At 43.4% G+C, this 27,096-nt stretch overlaps 3 protein-coding genes across 3 annotated transcripts; all 3 read right to left on the bottom strand.

Moving 5' to 3' along the window:
• Positions 1-249: 249 nt before the first annotated feature.
• selenoo1 (selenoprotein O1) lies at positions 250-9,821 on the bottom strand. The gene is made up of 9 exons (XM_083974080.1): positions 8,906-9,821; positions 7,875-8,078; positions 7,592-7,769; positions 6,305-6,435; positions 5,916-6,193; positions 5,557-5,725; positions 2,144-2,329; positions 1,773-1,929; positions 250-1,609 (listed from the first exon to the last, which is right to left on the bottom strand). The coding sequence occupies exons 1-9, from the start codon at positions 9,469-9,471 to the stop codon at positions 1,367-1,369; spliced, it is 2,112 nt and encodes a 703-aa protein (XP_083830206.1). The 5' UTR covers positions 9,472-9,821; the 3' UTR covers positions 250-1,366.
• A 308-nt stretch (positions 9,822-10,129) lies between these two features.
• trabd (TraB domain containing) lies at positions 10,130-17,042 on the bottom strand. Its single transcript, XM_083974095.1, is given in 11 exon segments — positions 10,130-12,240; positions 12,242-12,410; positions 12,546-12,642; positions 13,354-13,526; positions 14,123-14,262; positions 14,360-14,470; positions 14,799-14,939; positions 15,271-15,437; positions 16,109-16,163; positions 16,403-16,443; positions 16,987-17,042. Coding segments are annotated over 10 exon segments (1,098 nt in total). The 5' UTR covers positions 16,427-16,443; positions 16,987-17,042; the 3' UTR covers positions 10,130-12,219.
• A 2,146-nt stretch (positions 17,043-19,188) lies between these two features.
• On the bottom strand, positions 19,189-23,553 carry panx2 (pannexin 2; the record flags this gene model as incomplete). The annotated part of the gene is made up of 5 exons (XM_083974081.1): positions 19,189-19,508; positions 19,957-20,142; positions 20,613-20,748; positions 20,974-22,088; positions 23,325-23,553. 5 exons carry the CDS (start codon positions 23,551-23,553, stop codon positions 19,189-19,191), a joined length of 1,986 nt encoding a protein of 661 aa, XP_083830207.1.
• Positions 23,554-27,096: the final 3,543 nt, after the last annotated feature.

Raw genomic sequence — 27,096 nt, 5'->3', positions numbered from 1 at the left:
GCGCAATCAAGTGGCACTATTAATCAAATATGTTATGACAAACTTCATTGTGCAGGCACTCAGCTCAAAAGAAAAAGGCACGTGTATATCTGGCACAAAAAGAAGACACGGTGTGTAATTATACTGCTCAGTTTATTAGGGTAGGTTAAGGCTAACTGAGGAGGAGCTCAAACTTATATTTCATATTAATTAAGCAAATATAAAACTCTTAAACAAAATATCATTTCATGCCCATTTTTGTTATTTACCTTATTTTTTGACAACAAATCTGAATTTGTTTGAAATGACAACAGAGTGATTCAGGTTCAAAAGGAGGAAGTTATAGTGAGTGCCCTTTCCCCATGAGGTGGCACCATAGCTGACACAAATTCATGAATGGGTATGAATCACATGATAGACACCATTAATATTTAACTTCCTTTGTCATGTTTCTGTGGTCACAGCCAAACCAAAAATAGGCAAATGTTCAGTTCCCATTTTCTATTTTTTTACTTTGCTGAAGCCTAGACCAGCCATAGATTTCATACATGGTTTGTGGTTCTGTGCGTATTAAGTGCTGTTATACAGTAACAATAGCAAAATACAGTGTTGCCTATTATAGGAGAAGACATTGTGCGTGCTTAACTTCTGCGGCTCACTGAATCAAGTGCAATCGTTCCCTTTCACTCACGGATGTGCCTAAAATATCATCTCAATCTCACACACGCATACACATTCTCACACACTAACAATATCATTTGGTATATGTCGAGGCAACACACCACTACTCATCAGAGTCAGACGGGTCACTGTAGGACTTGTTGTCTGGCTCATCATTAATATCTAACAAAACAGATAGGAAATAAGTTGAGGGTCTTTTGTCTTTTCTTTTTTTTTAAGTCACAAGAAATAAGAAAACCTCCAAATGTTTTTCATTAACTGCATGTGTGCGCTTTTGTTTAAAAATCCTCATATTAAATCACTTTAGACACACAAGCCCTTCAAATATCCTGTTTTCAAAGGAGACATGTCACACTGTCAAATGATTTTTATCATTAAAACCCATTTTATCCATGATCAAAAGCTTTCCACCAGACATGACAACATCATATAGTGTTTGTAACTTTATGCATGTGTCACGAAACTCAACTTATTTCCTGTGTGCTTGCAGCTATGTAGCCTGTGGTGTGGTGTGCCTAACGCTAACTTCCCTGACGGCGCCCGCCAAAAATAACAGAGCTGCACAGTGACTGGAGGGGTGGGGGACGGGTGTGGGTTTGGGGGGGCATCGGGTGGGGGTGGGGGTGGGGGTGGCATAAAGATGTAAAATATCGGCTCTTGTCATTTTAGGCGGGCAAGCCCACAGTCAGGGAAGTTACTACGAAGATCATGTGACACAGAGCTTTTGGGCCCAGGCTGGGGGCTTGCTGTCGTAGGGGACACGACTCCTGGCTGATTCTGTGGATGAAGACGCAGCCTCCTCCTCCTCCTCCTCCTCCTGCTGCTGCTGCTCCTCTCCCTCGTCCCTCTCTCCCTGCTCAGTGGCACCTCCTCCGCCAACCCACGCAGGAAGCTCCAGACCTGGCTGAGAAGAGAAAGGCTTCTCCAAAACTTTGAGGACCCGCTGGACCTGCGGTGCAGAAGAGGAAGTGACAGTTTAAGTTGAACACGCTAGAAGCTGAAGAAAGCGAAAGGGACTTTAGTTCAACAAGTCAACTCTTGAGGAAACGCTTTTTTCTGGCTCAGTTTCAATGATTTATGTCGTGCAGGTGCATTGTGACTCCGAGCCTGACCTCAGAAAAGTCTCCGTTCTCGGCGGCCTCTATTGCATTCTGGGCAATGTAGTTCCTGAGGACCACACGGGGGTTGGTGCTGTCCATCACTTTCACTCTCTCCTCTTGCACGGCCTGCACATCGCTCTGACCCTCCAGTTCCTGGGCCAGGCGCTTCCTGCAGCAATGATAACAAAACAAAACAAAAAAAAAACAGTTACGGTAATGGAACAATGTCAGACTCAACAACTCATTTCCTCCTCTTTCTCTGCGTTCACCCTCTTTATCAGTCACACTTCCACCCATCACCATCCACCCAAAAATTAGAAAAACAACCTCTTATCCAGTACATGTAGCTTCTCACGCCGTGCCCTTGTTTCGCTCTATCTCACCTGTAACGTGTGATCCAGCCGGTCCACTCCTCGGCCTGTTTGGTTTTCAGCTCCTCCTGGCTCGTCTCCATCAGGTCCTTCAGTCTGCTGAGTTTGTCTAACTGCCTCGCTATTGTCGTCCTGTCTGAGATCATCTGGAACAGTGCTGGGTTGCTCTGAGCCATGGAGAGCAGCATCGCCAGCTCACTGTCAACAGCAGACAGAAATCACAACAGTTACAATTGTTGTTGGCGTGTTGGAGAAAGCAGAGGAGCAAAGCTGCCAGCTCAGACAACCCCAGGTTTTATCTTTGTTAGATATTTCATGCTACATTGTGTCTGTGAAGATTGATGGGATTATTGTTATGGCACATTCACTTAGTCTGTTCACATACGCAGATTATTTTAGGCAGGAAATCAGATAAAGTATTTAAATGCGGTACACTGATTCCTCCCAAATAATAAAAACCTCCAGACTCTACCTTTAACATGACATGACAGTATTATAACATTGGGCCACATTGACAGGTGATGAAATGTTGCATCATTTCAATTGCAAAATCATGACTTCAGCAGTGTTTCCCTTTGAGGCAGCCTGGTTTCAGGTTCGTAATTTAAAAGAAAACAAACAAACAAACAAACAAAAAAAGGTCTGCTAGAGCTGAGTTCCAGGATCATTTTATAAAATCAAAACCTTTCAGATCCCATTTTGAAAACCAAACAGAAAGCGAAATACCTTCAACTTGCACCTTCTATGTTCACAAAGGACTGATTGTGACTAAACCACAGAGTATTACAATCCAGTGCTGCAGCTATTCTCCGCTCTTCATTGTTTTGGTTCTAGTGATTGCAACCTTATTGTTTGACCCTGGCTGATGATGGACACAAGCGTGACTCTAATGAATGCCACTGCTGCTCAATGTCAGCTGGATGTATAATTACACCACTGTTAGGCCTGGGACGATAATCAATAAATCAATTAATCGCACGATAAATGAAAATGAACTCGATAGTTTTTCTGGCCTCGATAAATCGCCATGTGCATGCGCACGTATTTGTTTTCCTGGTCTCTCCCTCCAACCAGGCTGGATGACAAGAGGCTTCACTCTGCATCGGTCTCAGCACCTGGGTCGTTTGTTTTGCAGAATGAAAGGAGTGAACCCTCTTTTCAGTCATCCAGGATCTTTGTTTCCCAGAATGCATTTGGCAGCAACCGGCAGCGCTAGCTGTGAAGCTAAGCAGCTAAAGCTATTTTGCTGCGGCGCTGTTAACACGTCTTTTTAAAGTTTTAATATTATTTCATGCGAGAAAGTCACAGTTTAGATCCCCAGCCCCAGTCTGTGGTCAGTTTATCCACATATCGCCTGTTGGGAGATTTCCTCCGACGTTTTTGGAGCTACTGTGGTAGCAGCCAGCAGGAGGAGCGGGGCTTCCCACAGTCTGCAGCGTGGATGTATTATGGTCTGCACTCTGCAGCAGCTCACGGGCCGGTCAACCTCCGTCATTGGGGGAGAAAACGACTAAGAAAACTTATCAGCAGGTTTTTAGAGGTTTACCACCGGCTGGTTTAATACTTTATAGGAGATAAATGCTAGTCTCATTGATGAAATCTTACATCTGTGGAAGTCACATTAGTTTGTTTGAATGAAAAGTGGAGCCTCAGTGTAACGTTATTGGACAGAAGAGCTGTTTATTATTTTTTGTTTATTTTTTTTTTTTTTAGGATAGTAGCTATATAAGTTCTTGTCATTCCAATTACAATGGTTAAAAAAATACTCATGAGAAATAAAAGTTTGTCGCATTTAAAAGGGTCTACTTGCATTATTATGAAATATTATTATTATATTAGTGGTTAATTTGTTCTAAAAAAATGTGTCAATAATATCGTTTATCGTCAATAATTTGTGGGACAATATATCGTCCAGCAAAATTTGTTATCGTCCCAGGCCTAACCACTGTTTACCAACAGCATGAGGCAATATGTCAGAGCTGCTTTTTTGGTGGTCACAACTCCTTCCTGAAAAACAACAGCAGTTTGAAGAGACTCAACTTTTTTCTTTCCTTTGTTTTCTATACAATATTACCCAGTCTAACTGTCAAAGCAGACTAATTCATTAAGCCCAACAAGTGGGAATCGTTTTGACTGCTTAAACGTACTTGGAAAGAAAATGCCAAGTCTGTCCAAAGGGTGGCAGTAAAAGACAGTGCATAACCCTCAGTGCATGAATAGAGCACATTGATGCTCTGGTGCTTCATTATCACATGGCAGTCGACACAAACATCACTGAGATCATCAGGATTCGTCTACTTCGTCCAGGATTCTCTACAAAATCTCCGCAGCAATTCATACAGCATTCTGTCATGAAACAAAGCTTGCCAAATCTGATCCGACAATGAAAGTAGACAAAAGGTCAGAGGGTCACGAAAATAACTAGAACTAGAGCTAGTCAGGCTGGTCGGCTGATTAAAACAGCAACACACTGCAGCAACCATCAGGCACTTCACTGACATGTTACGGATTTTCTACTTGAACCATGAAGCAATGCAGGGCGTCATTTAGCTCAGTGGGTAGAGCAGGCGCACCATATACAGAGGCTATAGTTCTCACCGCAGCGACCCCAGTTCGATTCCATCGATGGCGCTTTGTTGCATGTCATTCCCCCTCTCAAACTCATATAAATGCTCTATTTTAGTCTAGTGATTTTTCTTAATTTTATATGTTTCGTTTTTCTCTCTCTCTCTTTGCTGTACTTTCTTTTATTATTTTTTCTTGCATTTAATTGTATAATTAATGTGTCCAATTTTGTTTCGATTTTTTCTGTTTTAAAGCTGTCTTGCCTCTGTGTTTCCCCACTTACCGTCTCTCTACAGCTGTCCTATCAATTAAAGGCCAAAAAGCCCAAACATCTACTTTATATTAGAACACAACAACAACAAAACAACATGTGTAATGTAATGCATGTTTCTTAGTATTCATTGCATTGTCTTTGCACCCTTTGATGCACAGGCCCAAATAATTTCATAAGAACCATTACTTTAAAATTCATAATAATCTGTCTATCAAAGTGTAATTACAGTAGACAAGACATTATAGCTAGAAATGTGTCATTGGTGTGTGAATGTGTATGATAGAAAAGAACATTATGAACAGGTTAATGTGACTAGTAGTGTGAATGCGCTTTGAGTTCTCTTTAGGATTAGAAAAGACCTATATTAATGCCAACCATTTACCATTTATTTGTTGTGAAACTTAACTTGGTTTCCACACTGGCATTTATGAAACGATGCGGAACTGTCACCATCATCAGTGGGTATTATTCAGATCACCACATTATAACCCACTGACTTCTCTGCTCTCGTTTCCTTGTATCTAGGTCCTATTAATACAGACGTAGTTCAGTTAAATACTGTGTGTGGCTGCTTCGGCTTGCTCACCGCGGATCCATTGTAGGTTTGTTGGCGGCTTTAAGCTCTTCATAGGAGGCACACTGTTCAAGCATGAGCGCCGTGGCTTTCTTCACAAGCTCCTCTTCTCCCTCACCATCTCCCTCAGTGGGACAGCAGATCTGACTCAAGCTGCGGAAGGTGTTTGTGAAGTCAGCACCTGCAGGAAAGGGCCAGTGAAGGTGCAATAGATGACTACTTCAATATTTCTCATGGTTTATCTACGGTACTGTATGTACTAGATTAAACTAATACTAGATTAAACTGCTAGAAGACTGAACTAGATTAATTGCCCTCTCTAATCAGACTCTGTTGCTAGGCAGTGTAATGGTCTCTAACTCCAGTCGTACCTGTGTTGTGCATGACCTGCAGCAGCTCAGTGACCAGAATCTCATCCTCAGGCTCTTCCTTCTTCAATAAGCCCAGTTTCTTCCTCATATTCTCAAGGTAGAAGCCATTATACAGATCCAGATACTCATCCATAACGGCCTCAGCCCGGTCTGGTGGCAGCTCTGGAGCCAGGGCCTCCGCCAGCTTCACCAGGTTCCACCTGCAGATAGCCGGCTGCGCCTGGTAGGTGTAACGCCCTGAGTTATCAGAGGCGTTGCAAATGAAATCTGGATCAAACCTGTGAGAGATAAGAAAAAAGTTGATTTCTATTATCTGATGATGGATAGATACCTCATTCCACCAAACATGTGTGTTATGATATAGATATATTACTCTACAGGTGTCTGACCTGTCCATGAAGCCATAAGGACCATAGTCCAGCGTTAGCCCCAGGATGCTCATGTTGTCTGTGTTCAGGACTCCATGGCAGAAACCTACACACTGCCACTGTGCCACGAGTTTAGCTGTACGACGCATCACCTGCACACAGATAGAGAGAGACATGACTTTACAATTGTGTACATGTCTGCAAATCTATAAAAAAGTAAAGACTGAAATATCAAATTGATTTTAGTATAAGGTTTCCCCCTAACAAAATCACTAACATATTATGTTGTTTTAATGTGTAAATATACAGTGGCATGCAAACGTTTGCATACTCCTGGTAAGAATGTATGTTAATGTGAGATGTAAGGTGGAAGATTAAATGATCTGCAAAAGGCATACAATTAAACATGAAGCACTCTTTTGCAATATTTAAAGCAATATCATTGTATTATTTTTGTTTTCTACAATTTTAGAGTGAAAACGGGAAACAAAGCAGCACCCTGCAAAAGAATGGGAAACCCAGGAGACTTGAGCTCTCAGATAACTTGCATGCCACTGTATGTTGATTTATGTTTCACTGACAAATGTGCAATAACATATCTGCTGCTCCTCCCAAAAACTGCACTGGCACTTTATTATTCAAGCACTTTGTAACTCTGTATACACTGGTCTGTTGATGCTTCAGTCTATCCACTCTGACACTTTACTTGAAGCACTTTGTAGCACTGTCCATGCTCCAAGTTACCAAAACTGCACTGGCACTTTATCACTGGGTACTTTCTAATCTATGTACACTAGTAGTAGACTTTCTGAATGTTTCCCATTCCTTTTCACATCAACCTGTTAAGGGACAAAAGATGGAAATGAGCCTGGGGCTACAATTATAAATATGCATTGTCCCTTCTTTCCTAAATAAATAAACTGAAACTTAAAATGTGAAATAGGCGTACGGTTTGAATCCACTGTACGGAAAACAACCACTGGGGGAGACTGGATGATATGATTTCTTTCTAAGCAGATGAGGAAAATGTCAAAAGTCTGTCTCCAGATCTCTTAATATCTTAATCTCATATAAAGCAGAGGGCACAGTGACTCAGCACGGGCAGTCGCTGAGCCATTTACAGCAGCTTAACAGGATAAAAGGATCCAAATGTTCTTGGCTTCAAGCTATAATGTCAGTGCCTTGAGTCAGCAACATGGTGATTTGAGTAAACCCTTGCAGTTCGGAGCCCTTACAGTTGTGGCTCAAGTGCTGTTTCAGTGGGTGGGACATGTATGTTGGAGAAGAGTGTCACTCGGATGCTCTGACCTCTCGGAAGAAAGCCACGTTCCTCTCCACTCGGTCTGGGTAATTCTGCTGGATCTCAGGGTAAAACATCTCGATGACATAATCCATCATTCGACTTCGGATCTCATCGCGTCCATAGCTGGGACCCTGACGGCCTGTGAACTCATCGGCCGGCTTGAAAATTTCAAAGGATCCAAACCTGCACAGAATGAGCACAATGAAGACAAACATCTTTAGCATGCATGCATATCGAAGGAAGCTCAGGTCCCCATGAACAAGTGAAACTGGGGCAATTTGCACTCACCTGAGGAAGGTGGGAGCAATGCGGAGGACCACAGAGCACCTCTCATGGCGAGGGTTTCCGCTGTAGTACACATCCCGTATGACCCTGCTGTCAGAGGTCACCACAGATCCAGCCCTGGTGGTGGGCACGCCTAGGAAGAACATGGCCTCGCTGCACAGGAACTCTCTGATACTGGAGCGCAGGACCTTACGACCATCAGCCTGTCTACAGAGGCGAGAAGGACACAGTAATGGTGACTCTTCTTATCATCATAGGTGGATGACACATAGATAAAGTGTCAGTGTTCAGAGTTTAAAGGTTTTTGAGATTGTCACGTTCTACCAGTTTTTGTTTGTTTTTCCATTTCATTTTTATTTGTTACATGCATGGACATTTTCAATTCATACATTATTGACAAAATGAGGATAGATAAGTCACACATTTCATACTTGGAAAGGAGCAGGATGAAAAAAAAATTGTTTTGCCTGCCCCTTTCTCCATTTATTTTGAAATGAAAAATAGATGGTCTGCCAAATTACTTGTGAATATCCTAAGACCGACCTTATACAGGTGCATCTCAATAAATTAGAATATCATAGAAAAGTTTATTCATGTCAGTAATTCAATTCAAAAAGTTAAACTAATACATGATTACATTTCTAATACATGATTACATTTCACACAGAAATAAACTTTTGATGTCGTTAGATCCATTACACACAGAATTAAACTTTTGATGTCGTTATTTATTTAGGCTAATTCATTTTAATTGTAATGATTATGGCTTACAATGAATAAATACCTAAAATTCAGTATCTCAAAAAAAATAATATATTTTTTTAATTGAATATTACAAAAGACCAATAAAAAAAAGTATATCCATCTGCACTTACTTGATTGGGGCTATTTGACTTGAACTACAGTTAATTGACTTTTCCATGATAGGCTATTCTAATTATTGAGATGCACCTGTAATTACACAAAGTAACTGCAAAATGTCCCTGTAAACACAACACATAGCCTATAAACAGAGAAGAAGGTCTAGTTAGTACCTGGAGTAAGGAGTCAGCCCTGCTCCCTTCACCTGAATCTCCCACCGGCCACTTGGGTTTTCCCGCAGCAGCTCTCGGTCCTGCCCGGGCGGCGCCTTCACCTCCCCCAGGTAGCAGGCCGCCCCGTCGCCCAGCTGCCCGGCGAACTGGCCGAACTGGTGTCCGCAGTAGCAGTGGGCAGCCGGCTCGGACCCCGGCATCACTTTGGAGCCGCTCAGGTACTCTGCTCCGCGCGGGTCGTCGGTGACCTCCTCCCCGCTGAGCCCCAGCAGCGCCAGCGCCTCATGCGACACGGCCACGAACCGAGGCTTGGTCAGCGGCTGCGGCTTCACCAGCGAGAAACACGCTCCTTTCACCTGCCGCACCCCGGGCTCCTCGGACGGGTCCAGTGGGAGTTTCTTGAGGACGAGGTTGTCGAAGTCGAGCCGCTCCAGCGAGGACCGACTCACGGCCAGACCCATGTCGTCCATCCCGACCCCGACCCCGACCGAGCTGAGCAGCCTGAACACGGAAACACCGGGGACGAAAATACGTGACGCTCCCAGTCGGTGTCCTATATAAGCCATTCAACCGCGGGCCATCCGTGCGCTCACATGTGTTGGTGGTGGTGGCGCAGTTTTAAAGTAGTTCTCGCTAATCATGCTTTCATAATCCTGCAAGACAGAGCGGATGTTTGAGAGACGCGAGCGGCGCCACATTAATAATCGTCCGACTGGAAACAAACAAAAGACGGAACCAGATACCTGAAATTACTTACCTACAAATAAAATTGAATTAACATTGGATTACATTTAGATGATTAAAATATAACTTAATAAAACGGCTTGTACTGTATCAGCTTTCGGTGTGTATATATAGAAGCTTCCTTCTTCAGCTGTTGTTAACATTTCCATGCTAACCGCATTCTCTGTTATAAACTGTTTTCTTGTCTCTGTAACAGTCTGTCCGTCCTGGGTGAGGGATCCCTCCTGTTGCTCACCCTGAGGTTTCTCCAATTTTTCCCTGTTAAAAGAGTTTTCTATGGAGTTTTTCCTCAGTCGATGTGAGGGTCTAAGGGCAGAGGATGTTGTTATGATGCCATGTAAAGCCTTTTGAGACAAACTGTTTGTAAAAACGGGCTATACAAATATAATTGCCTTGCCTATTTGCAACTTAGAATAAAATAACATCTTTGAGGCAAATATAGTTTATCTTTAATTAAGATGTTCTTGTAATTCATGACAGTTTGGTTTTGTAACAGTGACAGTACAACACAAAGGTATGGGGAAACAAATCTCACAACAAATTACAGGCATTCACAAAGTTTTCTTGGCAATTCTCAAATGTAGAGCAGATTAAAGTGTTGGAAGGAGACATACAGTTTAAATTTGACTACATCTGCCACGTTTTCACTTTTCTTATGTGTCAAGAAAATGAATGCATACAGCTTGGAAGACAGATTATCAGAGTGAATTTAATGCGAGGATAGTTTGCAAGTGGTCTAATTCTGTTTTTGGGATGAAATGACATAGCTAGTCCCATATTCTCAGTGGATAATTTCAGAGACCTGACAGTAGAAATACATCTAAATATCGTACTGTACAAAAGAAGACTGAAAATTACGACTGGGACAACCTGGAAATCAATGTTGGGTCTATCACCTCACAATCACATAATAACTTAATGGGACAGCATCCACGCAAGTTCCAGGGTTGTCATCTCGCTACTTTTAACCCATGCAACAAGAGGCTCTGTACTGTGGATCCAGGTCATTGTTGGTAATAACAAGCCTCAGCGGAGGAGGCGATCTCAGGGCCGAAGGCAGCAGTGACAGCAATGTAAGGCTTTACCTCCCAACTCTGACAAACCTCAATAGTTTCCTTCGGTTTACCCTTCCAGCAGTCAAAACAAGCTGATAACTATAACTTCCCTTCATGAGAAATCACGAGAACTATTTTCCTAGTTTTATCATCTGTTCCATCAATCCCTGTTGGCATTTTACAATCAGACTGGGAAGTGGTAATGCATATATCATAAAAGTACAAACAGCTGGTGTGCTGACTGTCAGATGTTCCCATTTAAAAGTTTATAGCGATGGCTTCCTGTGTTGTATGATGCATATATTGTGTATACAGTTCAAGCCTACCGATGAAGGTGCCTCATATTGGAGGTACAATCAAATATACAAATCACATAACTGATGCGTTTCTCATCCTGAGGCACGTTTTAAGCTCATCCTGTGTCAGGACTCTGTTGAATATATGAGTGACTATAAAACGAAGGGGTCATGGTAAAGATTTTAACTGAAACCGAGACCACACAAATGTAGGCAGATGTCTGTATTTTGGGCAACATAAATATGAAATTTGTCTTGCGCATCTCATATTATTAAAAGGACAGAGTCTTACAAAGTTGCATTGACCATTTGGTTGTAGTATCTGTAAAATGCATATAACACACATTTTTGCCATTCCATTTAGTTCACCTTTAGCCCTTACAGCTGCAATATGAGGCACTTGTCCATTGATGTACCATGCACGTATGGAATAAATCAATTCCGCGCTACTCCTGTATGTGGGTTTTGAAGAAAATGCATTTTAAGCAGTAGATTTCTCAATGATTACGAAAATTATGGTCAACCTGTCAAATTCAGACATTTTCCGACATTTACGTGAAGTCGCTCTTTGCACCACATATAAAAACCTTCAGTTTTTATAGTCTGCCTAGATTATATTTTCCAATGTATGCACTGCAGTTCCGACTTACTATTTTACTTTCTTGTCCCTTTCATAGACTGCTTGCACAGTACACCAGTCCATCAGTCTTCTCTAAAGTGCTGGAGATGAGATGTGCCAATTACTACAAAAATGCTAGCTGGCACATTAAAGAAGGAGGGAATAAGGGGACAGTTTAAAAAAAAAAAAAAAAAAAGTGCCACTTGCTCACAAAGTGGCTCAGTCATATCAGGGCACATGACTGAAGACCGTTGCTGATGATACCTGTCAAGTAAAATCTCTGTGTGTAAGTCGTTAAAAGGAATGGTGGGGAAAACCTACTGTAGGAATTATTGGCATTTGTAAACCTTACAAAATGCAGGATTTGCACAGAGTATGAAAGAAAACAAAGAGTACTGTCATGGTTTCTTTGGCAGTACGGCCCTGCTGCGTCGACAGGGGCATCAGAACGAGGTGGGAGGCTCTCAACCCCCTGAGGTCCTTGTTAGTTCATCGTGTGGGCTGGTGAACCCTTTCCTCCAGCTTCACCTCCTGTTTTTTTTTTTAAGGCCACTGGTGATAGATGCATTGTTTCCATAAATCAAAGGTCGTGTCAATGGCTTAGAGAGGACCAGCGGGGTCAAGCAGGGGGTGGCCGCAGAGTATCCAGTACTGACTGGACAGCAGGTAAAGACAGTAGAGCTCTACCTAAAGTCCCTCCAGCGCGGTAGCAGGCGTATCCCAGCATTCCCATCATGACGCCTTTGATGACTGCGCGTACCACCCAGCCGAAACGTGAGGGAGGTGCAACACTGAGGAAAAGACAGACAGACAGACATGGGGCAGTTGCTGTAACTGTCAAGCCAAACACAATTATAGACCGTTTTCTTTATTACAGAATGTGAATATCCATCATCTACGGTGCCAAAACAGCAAGAAAAACATACCTCATGATTTCATTAATGTTAAGCTGCTTCTCCCAGTTTCTCTCTATACCAGGAACATGACCCATCCCAACAACTCCCACCACCACAGCAGGCACTTCTACAAAACAACAGAAAATGTTTTAGATAAACAATCTTACACAGCAACGACCTCATACTCTTTATCTCTTCATCTGGGAAACCACAGGCTTTCTAAGACCGAACATTCACTTTGTGTTTGAAATTTAAGTTATCACTTATTTTAAGTGCAGATTTTCTTCAAAGGGGCAGAGAAATAATGAAAAAGTGTTTAGAGTTTCCTTCAGTTTAACTGTATGGATATTATTAGATGATTCCAGAAACATGAGCTCCTCCTCGGTTAATAAAAAAGTGAGGCAACGGAGGGAAAGAAATCTCCCACTGTTTCTGTGAAATGAAGTTATTAAATATGACTCAGCATTTCCAGCCTCTGCGGCGTTTAAACCACATCACTGATCTGTAATTATGCAACACTTTCGCAACAATTGTAATGGAGATACTATACACAGTACACACACACAGCAAGTTTAGCTGGGTGGCATGTCTTGCAGGAAGAAAAGAAATGAGCCAATCAAAGGTATACAGCCCCACCAGTAAATCAAAACAATAGAATAATATGTAACGTTAAATTCGAATGAGGAATGTATTATAATACAAACTGATAATACACATGAGTCACAACAAACACATAATGTATAAGGGGGGAAATGAACACAATTAGGGATCGATTTGATGATAAATAAGGATAAGAATAGGATGCGACTCTTGGCATATTGAACAGTGTAATACGCACTGTGGGCATTAGGGGGGGCCTCGACACAGCGTGTAGCCTGGCGCAGCGTATGCGTGAGGTAGATGTCTCTTTCTGCGACGATGGTCTGGTGGAGAGCAGGAAACTCGCCGATCATCTCTGACATGGTCTGTTCCAGCAGATCCTTCTGTTTGCACTTCTCTACGTCCTCTTTACTAAAACATGACATGACAAAAGTTCAAATATGAAGGAGAACATTTTGTTTTCTGTTGGTTATGACACTGCACAGTGAAAATGAGGAAGTATCAAGTGAAAATGTGTAAGACCTGATAAGATCTGCAAGATATTCTCTAAAATGATACAGCTCTCACAGATGCCGGCAGTTTAAACAACTGGCAGGATTGTATGTACTCTGGAAAACATGCATGGGCGCGTATTCCCTAGTTCTTAGGAGACTACACAGATACACATCATCCTCCCACGTACAGTATACTGTAGCTGCACTTTTTTTTTTTTATCTCAAACGAAAATGTTGTTTACTACGATGGCATTTACCCCAAATTTAGAAATTTACTGACATCTAGCATTTACATTTAAACTCCTTTTTATAAACCTTGTGTTTCAGTCCAAACGTGTGTAGTTGTTACCGCCCACTGACTATACTCCCTCTTTCCAAATCAGTTTTCCCTTGAATTTGGTAACTTTTTTTTGATATTATCTACATTTTATTATCTACTCTTCTCTTTGTTAAACAGCACCAACTAATGAAGACACAGGAGATAAAAAGTTACTGAGCCGATTAAGCTGATACCTGATTGGGTCTGACAGAAAACAAAGACCCCAGGCCAGACGAGCCTTCTGCCACAGGCTGAGAGCAGCGATAGCCCTCTTGAACGTCACAGGGATCGGCCTGTCCCCAAGGTGAAATTTACAGAACGGCACCCGTCCAGCCTGTGTGGAAGAAAGAACTTCAAGAATTAAAAAAGAGAATACCATAAAAACGAACAAAGGTAATGTACTTTCTTGTTTTTGTGTGTGTATGATATACCTCTTTGAAAGCCTCCCTAAACTCTCCTCCAGGAGCCATGCCCAGTTGCTCTGTGATGTGAGCGGAAACTTTGAGCAGGAGAATCTGCATCAGGCCAGACATCAGCCCGTTCTGTCAAACACAGAGGGCAGAAATAAGCAATGGCACTGGACATTATTCAAATATCCTGACAACAGCACATTGACACTGAATCAAAAACACATCAGTGCAGAAAAGCACAAGAGCTCTTTACTGAGACTTCTTCCTGGTTGCGCAGCACGCGTCAGTGGTTTTTATTTCTTCATTAACAATGAGTGCATTTCTGCTTTATTCTGAAAAATACTGGACTATCACCATCTTTTGTTTGCTTTGTTTCCGATCTCCGTCTCTTTCTTTTCCCTCAGTTGTCCATTTGATCTAACCTTCTACTACCGTTAAACCGTCCCTCTGAGAGCCCGACCTGTTTGATGGCATGCTGAACCTTCTCCAGGTTGATGTCTTTGGCTTCCCTCAGCAGTGTATTCTCGTCCATCTTCAACATAGACACCCTGTACTGGCACAGCTCCACCACCACCACGTCTGGCTGCACTGCGCGGATCGTCTGTGTGAGGGAGAGAAGGAGCAGTGGGCACGTAAGATAAGAGACAGAGTATGGGAGTCAAATAGAAAAATCAGCAGCGAGGGAGGAAGCACAGACAAAACAATCAATTTGGAAGAGAGACAACAAGATTATGCTCAGCAAAATAGCGATGCGAACCTAATTATGGTATATGCAGGTGGCTGATCATCACTTCAATGTGCTACCATATAGCGCTTCTCTCGGTAACAGAATTACTCTATCATTTCACTGAGAACTCAGCGCATATCACACCTTAAACAGTTGTAAATGGCATAATGCACCGTACAGATCCTTTAAATGCTCAAAGGCTCACCGTGGCAACGTCCTTTTTGCTGCTGTCGCTGAAGTGTGCAGTGCCCACCAGGTACAGCAGGCTGCCGTCAGGGGCAGTAAGACAGGTCACTGTCTCCGGGAGGTCAGGGGATGACTGGCGGCGCTGAGCTCTCAACTGCCACAGCAGCTCCATTGCTTCACCATCCGCTACACAGTAACAAAACAAAAAGAAAAACTAATATTTGGTATCTTCCTACCACTATGATCTATGAAGGAAGGATACTAAAACTTCACAAATGTTTTATTTTTTTAATTTTCTTGGAAGCATTAGCTTTAATTCTAGCAATTTACACCCAAACAATAACAGCTGCACATGAGGAGAATTGCTGCTAATGATGGAGAAAATTAAGTTTTACCTTTTTGGTAAACTTCTACTCTAGGGACAAATACTAAATATAAAGAATACGTTTTAATGGTCTGTGGTTGTGGCGAGTCTGTGGCTAATAATGTAGATAGCAATGAAGGTGACGACATTAAAAACTGCATTTTTAAGCTGTGACAAGTGATTATCTCAAAATGATCCATGGGTGCTCCAGGCAGTAACGAGAATTTAAAATATAACTTGAGAAAAGCTTGGGGCAAATCTGAGCACTGTGCATATTGACAATTTCAATTAAAAGTTACCAAATAAGACCGGCTGCAATTCACTGTTAGGTCGATAAAACCATTTGGACAAACTTTATACAAATTATTCATAAAGTTCATCACAAGGGAGACAGCGAAAGGTTGCTTTCAAAAATAAAGTATTACAGTATGTGACTATTTATGATGAACAACAGCATACAACACTGGGTTAAAGAAAAGACACAAAGGCTTACAGAGGCCTGGAGGTAGGCATGGAAGTTCCTCTTCCGATGGCCCCACTGACTCATCCTGTGACACATCAAAACAAGCAATCAACATGTTAGACATAAGGCGCCAGATTAGGAAGATTATTTCTCTCAATCCCTGACTTGACTTGATTGCACATAGTTAGGTAACTGTTAAGAGCAATGCTTGCAAAAAAAACAACTTAGTAAAAAAAAAAATAGTGATTAGTGAATAGTTATTGCACAGGCTGCATCTGCATCTACTCAAACACACACATATAAGGAAGTGTTTCTCTCACCAACCTCTGAATTGTTGTCTTGGTCCATATTTGAAGCACTGGAAGCTGCGTGTGACAGAAAGAAAGAAAGAAAGAAAGAAAGAAAGAAAGAAAGAAAGAAAGAAAGCACAATGAAGACATTAACGTGAACACCAAGCAACAAACGTTACTGTTACTGCTGACGTTGCTTTACCCAGGGACCGTGCTGACTTGTCTAAACTGCTGCAGCCAGCGGTAAAGAAAAACAAAACAAAAAAACGTAGTGGTCGCTGTCACTGACTCATGGCACTAAAATAAGAAGAGTTAACGAAAATGTTATCTACACAAGAAGAGGCTGTCACGGCCGAGGAAGAAGTGACTTGTTGTGGGACTGGTGGTTACCAAGAGCTCAGCGGCTCTGTCTGTCGGCGACTAGCAAGCAACACCGATGGTACCAGCTAACTCGAGCTAACCGGAGGCTAGCAAGCAAGTCCAGTATCCAGCAGCCTTTTTTGTCAAATAAACACTTCTGAACCGAACAATTTCACCAACAAACGCTGCTATTCTGAAATATAATTTAGCTGCTGTTACACAAAATTGCTGTCTACACACGAATACCTTCAAACTTACTGAGCAAGCCAGCCCCGTATGTCAGTCAGTGTGCTGCTGCTGCTGTGCTCCTCTTCGCCAGTACAGTGCTCTGCTCGCCGGAGTTGACAGCAGCGGTGCATCCTGGGACATGTAGTCATTGATTGTCAGGACACGCAGTTTTTTTTTTCTTTTTTTTTTTTAATAAAGAAAATGTTTTTAATTGGTTTTCATTATAACACCTTACACATTACAATCAAAGTCTGGACTCTCTTCTCCACATTTTCACTAGAATTAAGACTGTCAGAGATTTTTTTTTTTAAATCACTTTACCAGCCTCAATGTGAAAGTTTTACACAGAAAATTTGTTAGGCTATAAGCAGAGCTGTGTTACAACATATAACATGCTCTTACACACACTCGTGCTACTAGTCTTAAAGTGCTTTTGGATGCATTTTGTGTGCTTGAGTAGTCTAGCAAGGGGATTTTGAGCCATCTGGTATCATGACAATGACAGGGATTATCTCCAAAACTAAGGACATTTGGATGCTGGTGTGGGAAAACGGTTGTTTCCCACCATAAGTCTTTAAGTGTATGTTTAATGAAATACCCCAGAGGATGTGTATAATATGCATAGACCCACCTATATAGTTAGGTAGGCCTCTGACAACAGCAACTAATGTCTTCTACAGTAGATGTCGTATTGGTGTGTCAGTCAGTGCAGACATTTCCTTTTTCTTGAAGCTCCTGTAATCGTGTGCAGCTGCAAGAAATGCATAAGGAGAGGTTGTGGTAAGCGCCTATCCCCTTGTCCACTCATTTGTTCCCTGTGAAAAGTGCTATCATACCCTATCTTGGTTTTACAACAAATGACGAACAAAACTATTCTAACTATTCATTCCTACGTGTGTTTTTTGCTGGTTGAGCGAGCATTAGCACAATGTGAGACAGGGCACAACTACTGAAAAACAAATTTAGATTGTGGCGGACCAGCAGATGACCATCAGAAGCTTTGCCATCTTGTTCCAGGGAGGAATGATTCACCATCTACTCTCATCGCCACTCTCGTTTCACATCACAGCTCTCCCACAAAGAGCCAACAGAACACAGAAGTCAAATACTTCACCAGTGAGTCCAGCTCCATTCATCACAATGAAGTCTTTAAAGTCTTTAAGAAGAAAACACCCACATCACTGCCTTTCACTAGATTTTCAAAAGATAATTCATACCTATTAGACACATCTGACAGGTTTTCTGAACAGTACTTGAAATTTCATGGTATTTCACAAAGCCACACTTTCATTGGAGAGTCTGCTGTTCCTTTACAAAAAAGTGCCAATTTCTCTACTATTAATGACGTGCAAATATGGTTGAGTCAAGATCTTAATACAGGTTCCTAATCAATGGTAAAATGGCAATGATAAAGCCGTGAGACGCGTTATATTTTAAACACCCCACAAAACACTGAGTCATATACAGTGTCTATACATGTGAAATATGATGCTGTAAGCGCATACATTATTGCCACAAATATATTGTGATCTTTTGCATATTAATTGTGCAGATCTCAACACCTGTATTGCGTGAGCTACCTCTCTACTTGGCTATTGGGATAAAGGGACTAAGCATTATCATATGTGGTAAAATACATTTTAGTTTGAAGCCATAATGCAGTCATTTTTGCAAATATGCTTTTCTAAGGTGTCTGGATTTTTTTTTCTTTTTTTTGTTTTAAAGAAAGCTCAATCATCTCCCTTCGCTGCTCATCCTGCTTGACCCTGCACTGTAGCACCCTGTTGAGTTAAATCACTGCTGGTTTCATTGGAGGGTGATCAGCTGTACACAGTCATCCTGAGACATGAATGTGACATCATTTCCTACAGTAATACTCTGACTAAGACAATCAAATGCACAAATTGCTGTCTTATTTATACTATCTGAATAATTTTCACATCTAAAAGTTCAAGTGTTGCCTTTTTATTTCTTCTCTTTTCTTTTTCTTTTGTCATTTGGACGACTACAGGTGTTTCTCACCGTCACAAATTTGCTCATTAATCAGCCCAGTCCACCCATCACTGAAGTATATGAGTTGATCCAAAGATAAGAGGTGGTTGTTGATAGGAGGAAAGGACTGACATGGTGGCCATGTGCAGTCAGAGAGTGTTGTGTTGTGTTGTGTTGTGCTGTGCCAGGGGTAAAGGGGTGGGGTGGGGGGGTCTCAGTCGGCGTTCCTCTTCTCCTTCTTCAACATTCCCCGGCAGCGATGAGCTCCCCCGGCCTCTGTGCTAGTCTGTCTCTACGGTTTTCTTCATCCTCCTCTTCCTCAAACAGAGTACGATGTATACTCAGCAGCTGGTGTGTGGGGGCTCTGGTCAGGGGGGGTGGCTGAGACTCGGGGTTTTCTGCCAGGGTGATGGGCTCCTTTGGAGGAGGGGAGGACTTGGGACTGAGTGCATCCTCACTGGACGGTGGGTTGGGACTGACGCCATTTACATACGTAGTGGTGGGCAGAGTGACCGTAGAAAAAGAAGCATTGGCTACTTCTGGAGAGCAAACCTTAGTCTCTGACGGGGGAAATGAGAGGAAGAGAAAGCGAAAGTTAAAGTCTCAAAAGAAAGCGGTACAAAAAAAACCAAAACTTGATAGTTTTAAAGGTCAACAATAACAACTAATGTCAAACAACAACAAGCTACACCTTACATTCAACTCAACCTGAAAAGTAAAATCATGTTTTTTTGTCTTTAATTGAATTGAATTGGATTATTCATTCACATTTCAACATCCTTACCCGTTGCTTGCTAAAAATGATTGGTCAAAGGGGTGCACTGGTAATATTTTCAAAGCGTGTTGTATTGAACATTTATATAACAGCATATTGGCCACAGGTACACATATGGCACAGTAGGATGAGATATTATACAGTGTAAGTCTGGTTGGTACATAATTGATTCCTTGAATCATTAATTCTGCCTGAGGCACAAAGAGCAGGAGATACACAAAGACGAGGCCTACCTGTAATTGCACCAGACACGTGAACTATAGTATGTGTCCCCTCAAGGTAAACTGTATCCATATTGTGCTCTGTGGGTAGAGGTTCTGTGGTTGTGGTCTCCACTTTGGGCTTACGAACGGTGAGCATGTACGGGTGAACGTCCAGAGAGAAGTTGCGAGCGTGCTTTTTCTCCATCACACTTATATCTACAAGTCAAAATAAGAACAAACTCTTCTTAATTCACTCACTCCGCATTCTTCTGATTGTCTGGCGACACGGTCGATATGTAAACACAACATTTATCTTTAAATGCCATAAAAGGTTTATTTGCTTCACTGGCTGATCAGCCTGTTAGTTGTTTCGTACTGTATATGCATGTATCAGGAGTGAAAATAGTTGCCTGTTCCAATGAAAGTGAGAGTGAGAGTCGATGTGCAGACCATAAAACCAAAACAATGAGCTAAAAGACACTAATACCTTTGGAGATCTGAGGAGGGGCGGCACAATTGGATGGTAAGTCTCTGTGGGCCCATCATTAAGTGTGACTTCTATCGCATGGCACTTAATCTTTTGAGCCAGTGTTAATGTAAAATTATACACTTTAGCTGCTTAAATTCAAAATTAGTTGCATGAAACATATAACAGACCTATACTGTTGTAGAGCTGCATACTGTACCTTTTATTGCAGGATGTTGTGTGCCCTTGCTGTCCTGAAGAGGTGCAATGAAGTTGTCTGCCACAGTCTTCCGTCGGAGTGGTTTGGGTTTCTCAGGCTTGGTGTTATTTTCCAGACGGGTCAGCGTATGCGGTTCCTTTACAAGGGATAGAAAACAAAAAGCAGGTCATTACAGCACACCTTCAACTACAGTTCACGGCAACACAGCATCAAGTGTTTGACATGTTTTCAAAGTCCTAAATGAGAGTCACAACCCCTTATGTTGGGAGTTGGATTATGCTGCACTTCTTCTGTTTTTTGTTTTTCAGGAGGTTTAATGATGAGTTACACAATAACACAGTAATCGTTGTTGGGTGATTACCTTGAATGACTGAGGAAGTGGATTTGAGGATGGAATCCATTTCATCTTCTTGCGGGGTCGTTTGATGACCAGCGGCTCCCCTACGATCTCGCCCACTCCGAGATCAGAGGGATCCATATTAGGATCCAGCGTTTGTATCCCACAGTCCCTCACAGTGGGCGTAGCATCATGATTGGACTGTGCAAGTGCAGCCAACAGCTGCCTGACCACATTGTCATACATGAGGTCACTTTCATTAGTAATGAAGTCTAGCCGGTTAAGAGACTTGATGTGATCCCTGTTCTCGTTGCAAAACATGGCCAGGATGTTGATGTCACAGAACTGAGACTTCTGCCAGCGCCGCCGCGTTTTAATACCAACTTTATGCAGTTTGTCAAATACAAAGTTGGACTTTCGCACCACAAACAAATGCAGCAAGTTGATCAAGATGATGAGGTTCATGGTGCAGAGCAGAGCGATGTCTACAGCTGCCATGATGCGCTGCAGCTGCACAGCAGGCAGCTTGCAGTTGACCCTGAGCTTCAGCTCTTGATAGCTGCTGATGTCTGGAGGCTCACCCAGCGCACACGTGAACTCATTCTGCCTTTGGCGAGCATAGTAGGCGCTCAGGTAGGAAATGGGGATGGAACTGAGGCAGATAATGGCCAGGTGGCGTCCCAGGTAAAGCTTAGCCAGAAAGTTACTTTGGCCTCGTCTCTCTAAGTATTTCTCAAACAGGTTCTGCTCAGGGCTTTTCTCCTTCTCTGCGTTCTCTATAATCTCTCTCCTCTCTCGCTCGGTGATGCCAGGTCCTTTGGATTGGATCTGCTTCTCGATCTTCGGGGCCCGGCCCTCGGCAGCTCGATGATAGCAGTTGTCAATCTCTTGAAGCAGGAAATTGAGCTCGGAGGTGAGCCGCGTGGAGGCGAGGAACTCCCATGCCAAGGCAGGAATGTACATGATTCCAGCAAAGGCCAGCAGAGCGTAGGGGAGGAACTTGTGTTCGAATAGTGAAGGCCAGAGGTGAGACTCAACACCAGGTATGGCGTCACGCAGCTCTGTCCAGCAGTAGCCTCTTGCATACAGTGCCTGGTCTCTGGTGAAGTTGTGCGGTGTGTAACAGTATATGGACTCCTCTGTGGAAGGCACAGAAAGAAATCATCAGTCCCAAAACAACACTGTACCTGATAATTCACTACATCCTGGGCCTTAATTCTTTGTCCAAGTTCATCAGTAACATCTAGATGATAATAGATAATTTTTCCAGTCCAGCAATGCCAGTGACATGTTGAATAATTCTATCTTAACCACTTATTTAGATGTGAAGAAAGGTAAACATACCTGTGGTACCCTCTGTTATCATACTGTAAAACTGCATAAGCACACATGCCAGAGGTAATATAAAGTTCAGTTCAGTTCATTATTTTACATTTTCTCACATGTCATTTCAAGAGATGTAACATGCACCAGTTCTGTGTGAATTACTCCTGTATCTCCATCTGAGAATCTGTCAGAGTTATCAGTCTGTTCAGCAGAAAGTGTCATGTCTCTGACAACACCCAGCTGCCTGGCTTGGAGAGAGGAAGTGAGAACAGCCCTTCCTTTCAAAGTTGTTCTTTATCAATTTGTGTCCATTAAGGCTAATTTGCAGCAAATGCACTTTAGATCTCGGAGAGTGCAGTGATATTTGATATTACAAAATGCTCTAGCTGCAGTTGAAAATCTGTATTTGGTCTTTTATCTCACTGTGGTAATAAGGAGAAATATTCAGTCACAGATACTGTAGCATGATGGTGTCCTTATGGTTTGGTGTTTTTATTCTTGCAATTTGCATTTTGCATAAATATCCTTAGAAAAAAAGATCAGTGAGTGAATACCCGAGAAGTTGTCAAACACCCACATCTTTCTGCTGCTAAAGTTAAACACTTGGTCCCAGTTGGTTAAATGCTGCTCTGCAGAGAGTCTGACTCAGCAATGAACTAACATCCCTCCCATCCATCGTTTCCTCTCTCCGATCTAAGCAACCTCGCTTCCCTCCCCGCTCCTAAAAGTCCATCCCCTCATATCTCCAGTCTGTCTTCGGTGCCCTCTCTGTCTGCTCCTCCAATTCCCTGCTCCTTTTCCTTCCCCCACCTAATCTCATACTTACACTCCTTCTTATCACTGGCTGTCACAAAAGACACAAATGCACCGAGCGGCTTACCTGTATATTTCAGATAGTGAGTCTCGAGGTGCAGAGAAAGTGGTCTCAGACTTTGCAGGACCTCGCTCTTTGAGTTTTCCCCAAAACTTGACATTAAAGCTGCTGTTTTAACTTTGACATTTATAACTTTGACAGTGAACCCCCTCTAGTGGTTGAGCCAGCGACTCACCTGCAAAGTTCCTGGTGAAGACGAGGGTGACCAGCAGGATGGGTATGATGACTGTCCCTATAGTAACAACACGATCGAAGGGCAGCTCCAGTTTGAGCTGCACCATGAGGCTGGCCAGCGCCCCGCCCTTCTCATCCTGAGAGGAGCCCGGCAGGATCAGCTCCTTCAGCTTCTCGCCGGCGAGTAGAGCCGTGGCCATGTCTAAGTTTTGATCGAGGATGTTCTGCATCCGGAACGCAGAGGACGAACACTACAACCCCCCTCTAGGCTGGAGGGGGAGCCCGGACGCTCCCTGCTGTAATTAGATACTCCTCAACACAGCCTGACACACATACACCTGCACACAGACACACACAAACAAACGTGTGGCCAACCTCAGCCCCTGTCACCATGTGTGGGAGAGAAGCGGGTCATTCTGTGTGGTCTGTGTTGTTCAGAGTTTTCTCTTGAGGTTTCTACACTTTCCCAGTGCTCCCCCCGTTCAGAGGAACAGACATAATGTTCAGAAGCACATTCCCCGCTCGGACTCTTCTGTGTGCATCCCCTATGTTTTGTCCCGTCTCTACACTGCCTGGCCTCCGTCCACACGCCCTGTGTGGCAGGATGAGGAATGAGACCAGTTTGGGAAGCGTCCTCGTGCTGCCCAGGGAGAGTGATCGTTGGCTGAAGAGTTGTTACGTGGGCTTTGATCACGAGAAACGTGGACCAGTCCGTTCCTGAAAGACAGATAGCCAGTTAGGAAGGTACAATGTGTGTTTTTTTTTTTTTTACAAAGATACAATGGGGAGTTTTAGTGCTGGGAACATATGGTATGGAGTATATAAATAGTGGATGTTTCAAATGATCCAAACAGTGAATTTGCATTGTTTCGTGCCTTCTTCAAGAACAGTCCATGTTCCCATTAATCACCCTTGATAATGTGGCTGATGTCCGATTCCTCTCTCTCTCTCTCTCTCTGACCAGTGGAGTGTGTGATTGTAGTTACATCTGTGGGGGATTTGCCTTTGATGAAGCAAGGACACTAGAGGGCAAGTTTAGTCACCGGGGAGCATGCTGTATGCGAGCCTCAAACTGGTTTAAACCAGAATCTATTCAGCGCCTCTGAAAACTCTAGAAAAATGAACAACCTTTTCAACGACGGTGTCATCCCAACATGTCCCCTGCCCCTCCGTAAGGACTCCTGGTGGTCATTAATTCAGTGGAACGACATGTTCACGCTGGGTTGGAGGCGCCACACACTTGTCAGTGGGACATCTTGTCATGTGTGTCTAAGTCAGTGTGCGCACGTGTAGCTACATACAGATGTGCAGGCAGCGGCTTGTACTGTACAAAGTGTGCAGCAGCGTGGCCGAGGTCCTGCTGCATGCTGGTTTCACTTGAAGGTTATGTGAATGTCCTCTGTGAGGAGTGTGAATACATCACCCCTTCCCGTCAACGATCCCCTCGCTCACCCTCTTCCTTTTTTTTTTGCTTTCTCTCTCCACCACTCCCTCTGCCTCTCCTCTCACTTAACTCTCATTATGCACACACAAACACAAGTATACACGCGCGCGCACACATAACGGCTCATCTTTGAAATCCATAAAAGCCAAGCTCCCTTAGTCCAGGCCTGGAAAAGCACACTTAAGATCTCAGAGAGTGGAACCTGGAGACTGCAGTTTCTCAAGAGCGTTGGACAGGTAGTACTCAGCTCTGTAGCACTCTCACCCACATGGGGAGAAAGATCACAAGGAGAGGACTCCTTTGAAATATCATCAGTGAGCATTATACATGTGTTAATTCTAACCTTATGCAGTTGTTATGTATCGGATGACAAGACAGGACAGCTCTTCCACTCTTCTCTGCACACACAGTGTCAGTCAGGTTAACTTTATCCACATCTTTCAACACAGAACTGAAAGAAGCTCACATAGGGAAAAAATAAACTTTGCATAATTGAAATGTAAAGGAGAGAGGAGGGGGGCAGCATCTCATTATAGTTTCATTTCAGTTGGAGGCTGCACTGCTGTCTGTGGGCCACTGGCACTGGTCCAGTCTGACAGATTATGCCCCTTGGTTGGGTGATGCCACCAGTAGTGTTTAGAGAGGGAATCCCACATTCCCTGGCTACTACAGCATCTCGCTTGACTTTTTCCTCAGTACAGCAAAGATACAGACGCAGAGGCAACAACCGACCGACACAGCTCTGTTCATTCATTATGAACTAGGTGACTGGATGAGGAGGGGAATAACTTTCAGTGCCTCTGTGGCTCTGAGACACTTGTTCTCTGACAAAATCTGAGCCAGATAGCTACAGCAACCCCAGTGACACATTTAGGAACACACACACACAGACACACACACAGACAAGAGAGAGGAAAACGAGTACACTGCAGGAACATTTCATTAGGGTCAGAGGATCGTTATGTCCTAGTTAGCTGGTTGTTGTGTTAGGATGCTCCTGCAGCTGCTGTGGGTCCGGGACACTGGGAGAATAGCAACCAGGACGGAGGAGGACCACGCTGCACGTCAGGAGACATTGCATTTGCAAAGAACCGCTGCAGCTGCCTTGCAGATGTCGAGCCGTTTCAGCACCTGAGCAGCGGATAGCTCCGGAGAGACGAGAAGCTAAAACATCAAGTGTAGATGATCGGAATCGATGTGAATGTGTGTGTGAGTGTGTGTGTGTGTGTGTGCTGCTCCCCCTGTGTGTCTGCGAGAGAGAGAGAGTGAGAGAGAGAAGAGGAGATCCTCAATACCTGCATCAGCTGTCTACCTGTCCACACTGGAAAAGACTAGCAGCAGCGGCAGCAGCAAAGGAAAAGCCTCACTTTTGCCTCGCGTTCATTTGAACTGTGCATGCAGCGGAGAGAAATAACAACACCAACAACCAAAAAAAAAGAAAAAAAAAAGAAAAAAGAGAGAGATTCCCCACTCACCATGTCTCTCTCTGCTGCACCTCCCGGCGCGGTAAGAGTTAATCTGCAGTGCGGGCGAACAGCTACAGCGTGTATCCGAGCACACCGGTTTGTTCCGCCTTCCCCACCATCACCATCCCTCCCTCCCTCCCTCCCCCTCAGCCTCCCGCCCTGGCTCCCCTCTCCTCTTCTTTTCTCCTCTCCCCTCCCTCCCTCCCTCCACCCTGCCCTGCCTCTTCCTCAGAAACAAGGGATGAGACAACACATTAAGATTCCCTATAGTTCATCATCACACCGCTTTCGCTTCTCCACCGAATAAACGCACAGCAGCGACCGTGACAGGTAGCAGCCTACATTGTGGGCACTGGGCACTCAGTTATGTTGCAGAAATCGATTTCTTTACTACACTGTGATCATCACAGACAAAATAAGCTTCCCGTACCAACAACATTACGTCACTTGCGATAATAAACTACAAATGAATAATTAATAGCCTGCAGGGCACTAGAGCAGGACTGCCTGATAAAGCTTTTTTGGCTGCATAAGGTGAATGACTTCAGGCTGGTTGCCACTATTCACAGCTTCTGTTTACCCAGTCTACAACCTAACGCCAAGGCGGAGATGGGCTTTTACTGTCATATTGATAGGTTCTTGCGGCCTGTCCGTCATCTGTGAATGTGGGCCTGGCCACAGACACGCGCAAACAATGAATGGGAAATATGTGTGCCACTCAAACTCACAGGGTGTGGCGGAGAGCGTAGGCTTCTTCTGATCATCAAAGACAGCAGCAGCAGCAGCAGCATCCCTGGCTGACTCTGGTTCATGCAGCAGAAGCTGAACCAAACTCAAGTTGATGATAAAGTAGGCTATAGCTT

The sequence above is a fragment of the Trachurus trachurus genome, assembly GCF_905171665.1.
Source record: "Trachurus trachurus genome assembly, chromosome: 6".
NCBI lineage: Eukaryota > Metazoa > Chordata > Actinopteri > Carangiformes > Carangidae > Trachurus > Trachurus trachurus.
Note: the sequence above shows the minus strand (reverse complement) of the source record. Positions and strands in the feature narration are given on the sequence as shown.